Here is a 10319-nt window from a genome sequence, read left to right on the forward strand (position 1 = left end):
TGGTGGACAGCAATTTTCAACTCTTTCCACATATTCTCAATTGGATTGAGGAACGGGGTTTGACTGGGCCACTCCAGGATATTGACCTTTTTGTTTTTAAGCCACTCCAGTGTGGCTTTGGCTGTACGTTTAGGGCCATTGTCCTGCTGGAAGATGAATTTTCTCCCAAGTCCCAGGTCTCTTGCAGACTTCAGCAGGTTTTCCTCCAGGATTTCTTTGTATTTTGCTGCATCCATTTTGCTCTTTATCTTCACAAGCTTTCCAGGCCCTGACGCAGAGAAGCATCCCCATAGCATGATGTTGCCACCACCATGCTTCACGATAGGGATGGTGTTCTCAGGATGATGTGCGGTGTTAGGCTTGCGCCAAACATAGCGCTTAGCATTGAGGCCAAAAAGCTCTATTTTGGTCTCAACTGACCATAGAATCTTCTTCCACTTGGTCTCAGAGTCTCCCACATGCCTTCTGGCAAACTCTAGCCAAGATTTGATGTGAGTTTTTTTAAACAATGTCTTTCTTTTTGCTACTCTCCCATAAAGGCCAGTTTTGTGAAGCACCCGAGCTATTGTTGCCGTATGCAGTGTCTCCCAGCTCAGACGATGAAGACTGTAACTCCTTTAGTTGCCATCGGCCTCTTGGTGGCCTCCCTGACTAGTGCCCTTCTCGCCCGGATACTCGGTTCTTGAGGACGGCCTGTTCTAAACAGATTCACAGTTGTGCTATATTCTCTTCATCTCTTAATAATGGACTTTACTGCGCTCTGGGGATATTCAATGCCTTGGAAATGTTCTTACATCCTACCCGGTTGGTGCTTTTGAAGAATCTTATTCCGGATTTGCTTTTAACGTTCCTTCGTCTTCATGATGTAGTTTTTGTTAGGAAACGTACTAACTAACCTGAAATCATGTCAAACACCTTAATAGCACACAGATGGACTCCATTCAACTAATTATGTGACTTCTAAAGACAACTGGTTGCACCAGAGCTTATTTAGGTGTGTCATAGCAAAGGGGGTGAATACTTATGCAAGCAAATATTTTCTGTTTTGTATTTGTAATTAATTTAGAACAATTTGTAGATTTTATTTTTCACTTTGACATTATGGACTTTTTTTGTGTTGATCAGTGGCAAAAACTCCTAATTAAGTCCAAGGGGGGGTGAATACTTTTGACAGCCACTGTATATGGGGTAATTTATAGAAAGCTATTTATTTTTAAATGTTCAGAGCCCTTGCAGGTAACACACTTCCCCCAAGATGGCTGACTTAATGTTTTCTCCTGCTGTCGAGACCACACATTAAGGGGGACACATACTCCCTCCCCCCTCCCCCCCACCCACCCCTTAACAGCGTCTTTTCAAAATGTTTTTATTTTAACATTTAAACTATATATTTGTAAAGGTTTAAATGTGTATTAAATGAAACTGAATCTAACACCTTTAATTACCATCCATTAGTGTGTGACACACTCAAGCACACATGGATGGACGAACGGAGCCCCTACTTATCCTCAAAGTACTTTCCTATAACATTTTAAAAGTAACTTGAACTGTCACCGTTTAAGAACTGAAAAAGGTCTAATTAAGCAAATTACCAGTTCAATTTAGGGTCTAGTTAACTAACAGAGCTCAGCTGGAATGGAAACCAGCAGACACAGGGGGTCCACAGGACCAGGATTGAGAACCACTGATTAAAGGACAGATCTCAAACCCCAGTGCACTAGAGCAGACACTTTCAACAGATCTTTGAAACAGACTTTTAAGTTATAAGTGTAAAAAGTTGTAAGTATGTTAACAATGAAAAGAAAAATTACAGGTATGTTAATTAAACTGTTGTAGCAAAATGTGGGTTATTCTTTAAGAATGTCCCAACCATGCCTTTGGCTAAGTTTGACATGGAAGCCTTCCAATAAAAAAATGAGACATGAATTCAAGCTTTAAACAGCTTTTATTGTACATTAAGAATCACTGTGCCCACCCCCTAAATACAAGCAGTAAAAAAAAAAAAAAAAAAAAAGTCAAAACTACCACCTGTCTTGCTTTTCACACGTTTGGATGCACATGCATGGGAAGATTCAAAGAATACTAAACTGCAATTATACACAATTTAGTTTTAAAAAAAGTCTAATTTTTTTTAAATTGTCATTTAGAAAACATATGCCAGTGTAAAAGTTTCTGGTTAGTAATAACTACAAAAAGAAAAGCAAGCTCAACTTCAACAGCATCCACTAGATTTTCTTCACTGCATCATCGATTTCAGAGATCTGATCTTTGAGCTGGTTCCACTGCTCTGGGTTTAAAGAAATTCCTGAAATAACAATAACACATTTTCTCATGAAAAGGGAAGAAGAGGCCAAAACCATTTATGCAAATTAATGTTTAGAGTGCTCAATTTTTCAGTGTTTTGCTGGGTTTTGAGCAGGGTGGAATCTGGATGTGATATGTTTATACATGTAAAAGATAAGTAGTTTTGGGATTAGTTAGGCATGAAGACTTCTACTCAGTCAGCCTGTAGCAAGTAGAGAACGTGACTGACCTGCAACTGCTTTCTTCAGAGAACACCTCTGACTGACTTGCAACTGCTTTCTTCATAGAGAACACCTCTGATCTGCAACTGCTTTCTTCATAGAGAACACCTCTGACCTGCATCTGCTTTCTTCATAGAGAACACCTCTGACTGACCTGCAACTGCTTTCTTCATAGAGAACACCTCTGATCTGCAACTGCTTTCTTCGTAGAGAGCACCTCTGACTGACCTGCAACTGCTTTCTTCATAGAGAACACCTCTGATCTGCAACTGCTTTCTTCACAGAGAGCACCTCTGACTGACCTGCAACTGCTTTCTTCATAGAGAACGCCTCTGACTGACCTGCAACTGCTTTCTTCAGACAGCACCTCTGACTGACCTGCAACGGCTTTCTTCATAGAGAACACCTCTGATCTGCAACTGCTTTCTTCATAGAGAACATCTCTGACCTGCAACTGCTTTCTTCACAGAGAGCACCTCTGACTGACTTGCAACTGCTTTCTTCATAGAGAACACCTCTGATCTGCAACTGCTTTCTTCATAGAGAACATCTCTGACCTGCATCTGCTTTCTTCATAGAGAACACCTCTGATCTGCAACTGCTTTCTTCATAGAAAACACCTCTGACCTGCAACTGCTTTCTTCACAGAGAGCACCTCTGACTGACTTGCAACTGCTTTCTTCATAGAGAACACCTCTGATCTGCAACTGCTTTCTTCATAGAGAACGCCTTAACACAAAATAATGTTTCTCAATACAGCTTCAATATTTTGTTCAGTAAAGCACAACAGCATGTTATACAGGATGCTTACTGCTGACTAAGCAAAAGAAAGCTATACACTGCGATGAAAGCAACTGTGTCAATTAGAAACTTCCCCAGAAAATAACATGTAAACAATACTTAAAACTTCAGGTTCTTACCTTTTCTTCCAGGTTTCATCTCGCCTTCTTGGTCCATCCAGTATTCTCTGATGTCTATCAGGACTTTGCCTTTAAATTCCCGGACACTGACATACCTCATCTTCCCAATCTGTGTGAAGGACATTGATTAATAACATTCTGGCATCTCCCTCTCCCTCTCCCTGCAAGATACTGTGCAGAAAATGACACTGTATTACACACTGTGCACAACCCACAAGTACAAATAGCTGCACTGTTTAAACATGATGTGAAGGAGCACACAAGGTTACACAAATGTTTTCAGAAATCAATCAAACTGGTGTACTGCAGAATACAATGGATTATGATCATTGTCTTTATTAAAAAGAAAAAAAAAACAATGGATTAACAGTTACAATCAATGTTTTAACACTGATATTATAACAGGCCATAAAGCCCCCCCCCCACCACCACCACCACCATATAACTAACACAGCAAATCATAGGATACTCCTTGTAGCTTCTTAAAAAAAGAAGAAGAAAAAAGCAATACTAAATATTAATTTTCATGTGTTCACAAAAAAAAATGTTGACATAGTTTTATGGCATTTATTATGCAGGGAGCAATTGACTACTACTGTGAAACTGCTTTATTGAACAAATATACACATGCAAATGTCAATGTAGAAGGTTACTGAAACTATTAAACAATCACTCCTGTTTTCCTTTGCTGCAAATTGTGGGTCAGTACTAATTAATATTCAGAATACTTCTCTTGCACATTCTTGCTCTTGCACTGCAAAGCTTCTGACTTCTGCAGGCTGCAGAGTGGCTCCTGAATCATGCAACACTGGCTGTGGAATTTGCCACTGATGTTTTCTCTGGGTGCAATGGTCATGGAGTTGCTATATCAGCAGTTGCAGGACTGCAATGAGAGCCACAACAGCAGAAACCACCAATACTGTTGGGGTTAACAACAAAAAGGCAATGTGTCCAGGGGTTTACGGACTGGCAAGAGCAGGAGACTGTTCACACAGGTTCTACTCCCTGGACAATACCAGAGAATGGGACGCTGGTAGGGGGTTGAAGTGGTACCTGAAACATGTTGTCATCCTTATCATTGCTGCTCTTGGAGGAAGCTCCTCCCCCAGCTCTGGAACTCTCACCACTCTTCTGCTTCTTTGATGGCTTCTCAGGGGCAGACGGCTTCTTCCTCTTTGCCTATGGAAATAATACACACAGATACAGTCAGCACTCCAGATAAGCTGCGCACAGGGGGTTTTACGCACTGAAAACACATGAATTACGTATAGCTGAAAAACAATCAGAGTGAAAAAAGGTTTATAAGAAAATCCAAGATACTGTATTCAATCACAATAGGGAGAAATCTTGGCACTGACTGAGACGGTTTGTGTAAATCATGAACCAAGTACAGCTCTGGCTAAATGTTTCGCATCACCCTATAGAATTAACACATTTTGATTTATAGTCAAAACGAAACCTGCTAAATAATGTTACTTTAACCTATCGAATTACGTACTGCTTTGTAGTTTTCCATATACTTAATGAAAAACTGCCAATTAGCCAGTAATTCTAACACAAAATACTGTACTACTATTATGGCTTCCAGTAGAATTTTGAAACATATTTTGTAGTTTCCTTGATTACATTATGTTAAACAACACATTTAAATTATGAGACATACACATACATATATATATATATACACACACACACACACACACACACACACACACACACACACACACACATATATATACACACACACACACACACACACACACGTAACTGGGATAAATATAGTTATAAATATGGTTTGTGAAAAGTAACTTATTTAAAAATAAGTAAATACAAATTGTAAATAATTGAAAAAAATTAAATACAGATTACAGAAAGCAATTCTTATTTGAAAATATGTAAATAAAGTAGTTGATATACTTTAAACTCTTCATCAATACGTAACTGCAGCATACAGCAGCCTAATTATCTAATTATCCTGCATTCTAAGCAGGTTAAGCCTTGTCCTTGTTAACCACTCAGTTATATTTTGGAAACTGCGCTACTTCAATTAAATTTAATTTGATCAATTAATTGAAATATTTGAATATTTTATTTCAGTGGGTAAATATTTGAAAACAAATTACACATCTTTAAACACTAGTTTAATGGCCTGTTTTGAAGTTACTGAATTGAACATGTTTAGCATTTTCCTCGTTAATTATCCTCCTCACCCACCATGTGGTAATTGCAAGACTTGGTACATAATTATACATTTAGGGCAATAATTAGGTTTTACCTATTGATTATTCATTAACTACTTGGGAACAGCTGAAGATTTTTTTTTTTTCAAAAAAACTTACCTATATTAATATTTTCAAATAGTACTTGTATTCTGCAAAAATATTTAAATATTTCAAACAGTATTTGACTTTGCAATTAGCACGTGAATATTTAAAAACAAAATTGATTTATTCAAGCATATATATATTTAAATATTTCAACTATTTGAAATAGTTAGCGTTTACAAATAAAATATCAAATACAACTATATTTGTCCCTGGTCCGAGATTATAACAGAGTTTAACAAAACAGCTCCTTGGATCCCCTAAATGTTGTATCCATCACGACCAGGATCCAAAATATAATACAGACTTTCATTTGATGATTTGATTTGCTGGATTCCAGACTGACAAACACAGAGAAATCGTACAGGCTAGTTTAGACGTCACTCATCCACTGTTTAAATGACGTAACCGATACACCATTCACATATTTCGACAGATTAAACCCAACTTTTGAAGTGTGAAATATGGTTAAAACTGCGTGAAATATGGGAGGATGTACACTGTAGCAACTCAAGCGCTTAATTGTGGCTCAATCCTAAAATTCAAGGTGATGCAAAACATGCAACCATAGCTGTGTAGTAAATTGAGTATAGCTGTGGTAATAGAACTCTGTGCTCTGCTGTGTCTTCAGCTAACACCAATGCAATATATTTTACCTTTACTTTTATGTACAGGTAAATTACAAATGACAAAAAAACCAAGAACAAAAATTTGGGTCTGAAATGACCTGTGATCTGAGGACAGTAAAAATGTCTATGGCTTTGTCATACAATATATATTGAAATCCTCAAATCTTCAATAATGTACACCCAAGTGTTTGTTATTGCTTAACTAAAAGATGAATGCCTTGACCAATAAGAACATTTCCTGACAATCACTTTTTTTTTTTTTTAATTAAAAATAAACAACTGAAGTGTAAATAGCTTAAAATGTCATTTGACTGTGTTTGCCTTTTTCTTGTCATAGTGCTTACAATTATGGAGAGGTTCTGAGTTCTGTTGCTCCAGTAATTGATTAAAATGCTTTTTCTCTGTATCAGAATCCACCTAGCATTACCTGTGCCTGTGGAATCCTAGCTGCTGACTGCTTTTTAGGACTTCCTGTTTCTTAGGAAATGTCATACGGCTATGACCTTTTCAACTCAACACCTTTCATCATATGGATCCAAAGCGCAACAGTAATAGTATGAATACGGTATTAGACATTGTATAACACAATCCACTTAGAATGATTCAAAACACCAGAATAAAAGGAAAGCATGAAAAATAAAGAAAGTTTTCTGTGTAAAGGACCATACCTTCTTATCCACTTCACTGTCTGAATCAGAGTCAGAAGAGGAACTGGACAGAACTTCCTTTGATTTTGGCATTCTGTATGTAAAAGGAAACAATTAAAAGCACTGGCCTAGGTTATTAAGACAGTCAATAGCACAACCACAGCACTTCTCCCCACCCCTGGTCGTCAACACAGAAAATGGCCACCGGAAGAGAACTGTCGTCGGAAGCGACTGTCTACTGAATGGATTTACTTGAGGTGAGGGAACACTATGCCACTTTGTGGCTTGGAATTTGGTTTCAGGGGACTACATTGCAAGCCACTACATGGCACACCAGTAGAGAACTGGGGTTTGACACAGCGCAGTTGCCTCAAACTAGGTCTTCCAGTCTCCCGCTATGAGGTTTCAGGCCACTGCTCCCGAGTGGCTTTGTGTTCCCACGGCTTTAAAGCTTTGTAAAGGACCCCATTGAAATTAAATCAGCAGGTGCTTCCATGGTCACTCTCTCAGGAGGTGATGAGATTATAATCATGGCTTGTACATTTGTTTTCACTGAACCCAGTGATGTAGTCATTGTATAAGGTACCTGATAAGGAATGAATTCTGCAATGTGGAACACTAACACATGACTTTCAGACAGTGATGTGCAGGCCTGGTTAATGCAAGTCATGGATATTTCATAATACCCCAACAATAAGAACATAGCCATATGAAAATCAAATGATGTACTAACGGCCACCTTGTGTCTTGGATGCTGTATTTAAACTGTTTAGATTTGCTGTGGTTATAATAACTGCTAAATCACAAGAGTTACACAAGGCATCATCAATATTTTTTTTTTTTTTTATAACTGCTAACTCAAAGGAGTCACACTTGAGACAATAAATATTTTTTTCAAGGGTAATGTTTATCTGAAATTATTATAATTGTTATTTTTTTTAATTATATTTTTATTTGCCAATTTGTATTCTTTATTACAGAATTAGAATTGTTTTTTTTTTTCTCACGGCCTTTTTTCAAAGAATAGTAAACCTTCCAATTGATTTTTGCATTAAGTTGAATTATCCTTTAATTAAACAGAGTTTATGAATTAATCCAATGACAACACGCTGGTCTTTTAAATGGAGCATTTCACTTTTTATCTCGCTTAGTTTTTTGCAAGCCCCTACATCCTTTGTTTTGCACGGAATCTTAATATCATTAAAGAAAGCTAACGAATAAAACGCCAAGATAAAATCATCAACACCCTGCACGTCAGTTTTTCGTTTAATTACTTCTGCAGTATTAGTAATCGATCATATTTACGTCTGGATGCGTAACGAACCATGCAGTATTGGTACAGTACTAAAACCCTACAGTCAGTGTTCAAGCAAGCGCATCCTTTCTTTACGACTTCGGGCCTGTGCTTGTCTTTCATTGTATGACTCCTGTACTCCTAACCGAGGGGAAGCCCCGTTTATTTATCTAGCCGGTGTACTGAAGTGAATACTGTTGGGTTGGTATCGCACAGAACAAAACGGACTACTTACCTACAGCAGTACTAGCTAGTTTGAATATTGCTGGTACAAATCTTAATGTCAGGCGGGAAGTTGCAGCTATATGTAGTCAATCCGCAGTTGCTAACCTACTTTGCAGCTATTGGACTGCACCGTCATGCGGTCATCGTATTGGCTTGTGGGAATTGGAGTTCTGTTCAAATAGGGCTGTTAAACTGAGGGACCAGCGAAGCCACTTTAAGTCTTGGAACTGGTTTCAGGAAACTTGCTAATGATATCACAAATTAATAAATATATCACAATCGGGGTTTATATGGAGGCTCAGTCTGTCCATCGTACTGTGTTAATCACTCTACATGTTTAAATATACCTTAACTATAGAACCGTTTCTCCAGTTACTATTACATTTGAAAAGGAAATGATTTAGCTATTGCACATGTAACAGCAGTTTATGTATATCCATAAACTTATATTTCTACATAAACAAAGGCCATAGTGCTAAACATGTTCATGTTGCTGACGGCTCTCATTATAAACCAGTGGTGCACAACTCGGTCCTGGAGGGTCGGTGTCCCTGCAGGTTTTTATTCCAACTGCACCCTAAAGTACTTTATTGGACCTTATTAGAAGTTTAATTGGTCCAATTAACTAATATAGGGTATGGTTATTCAAAAAGCAGACGGGACACCGGCCCTCCATGACCTGAGTTGTGCACCACTGTTATAAACGTACATCCAAGTGGGGGGGGAGGGGGGGGTGATGGGGGAGAACTCATCCTGAGAGTGCTATTGCACCTGTTGTGAGACTCTAAATACTGTGTTCTAAAGAATGTCCTAAGATAGTTCCATCACAATTGGCTATACAGTTTTCCATACTGGTAGACAGACAGTCAGACAGCGAGATTATAAACCCCAAGAGTATCACACACGTAATAGCTTGTGCTAAGGAATGACCTGCCAAGTTTTATCCTATTTGGACAAGCGGTTCTTCAGCTATATGCAGAGCTCTAAGGCATGACACGAGGTATATGTGCAGGCTCCATTCATTGCCTACACCTGCCTACACTATAACCTGTCACCATGGGTTATGAATCTCCTGCTGGGGACCATTGTTCCCAAACTCTTCCCTGCTTACTATTTTCATTTGAATGCATGATATGTGGTACCATACTCAGTTAAAGATGTGTGTGCACTCCCTGGGTCATGTCACCTGGTGTAAGGGTCGAGGCTAGTTCCAATCACAGGAAAGGACCTAGACGAGTGACGAGGGTGTGGTTTCAACTAAGGGACCGCTGTGATTGGTTACATTTTCTCAGATGTTGGAATCTTTTTAAATTCCTCAGCTTATCATTAAAAGCCCGAGGTCGAGCAGAGACAGTCACTGTTGTCTCAGAGTGGGTTATATGTTCACAGAACAGATACTGCTGGTAGCAGCACAGCAGTCCCTCAATGGAAACCACACCCTTGTAACTCTCCTAACTCCTTTCCTCTTATGAGAACTAGACTCAACCCAAGTGGAAGTGAAATTGTCCCCACCCCTTCAACACCTTTCCTGTCCTAAACCAACCAGCTGCTTCCCCTAAAGACTGACATGCTTTGCAGCCAATGCCATACAGTATGTGTAACACCCTCTGAGGCAGCAGGGGTAATATGTTTGGTTCCAGTCACCCAGGTTCTTTTACTGCAAGAGAACAGATTAGCCTGGCAGAGCAAGTACCCAGGAGAGTGTATTGCAGAAACCAAGTAGTTTAACAGCACTTAGACCACAGCACACATGTG

The 10319-nt window shown here is 38.8% G+C and overlaps 1 protein-coding gene across 1 annotated transcript; it reads right to left on the bottom strand.

Moving 5' to 3' along the window:
* Window positions 1-1926: 1926 nt before the first annotated feature.
* LOC121299726 (activated RNA polymerase II transcriptional coactivator p15) lies at window positions 1927-8684 on the bottom strand. Its single transcript, XM_041227707.1, has 5 exons — window positions 8575-8684; window positions 7067-7139; window positions 4499-4624; window positions 3446-3554; window positions 1927-2305 (listed from the first exon to the last, which is right to left on the bottom strand). Exons 2-5 carry the CDS (start codon window positions 7136-7138, stop codon window positions 2226-2228), a joined length of 387 nt encoding a protein of 128 aa, XP_041083641.1. The 5' UTR covers window position 7139; window positions 8575-8684; the 3' UTR covers window positions 1927-2225.
* Window positions 8685-10319: the final 1635 nt, after the last annotated feature.

This window comes from Polyodon spathula, chromosome 2 (assembly GCF_017654505.1).
Source record: "Polyodon spathula isolate WHYD16114869_AA chromosome 2, ASM1765450v1, whole genome shotgun sequence".
Classification (NCBI taxonomy): Eukaryota; Metazoa; Chordata; class Actinopteri; order Acipenseriformes; family Polyodontidae; genus Polyodon; species Polyodon spathula.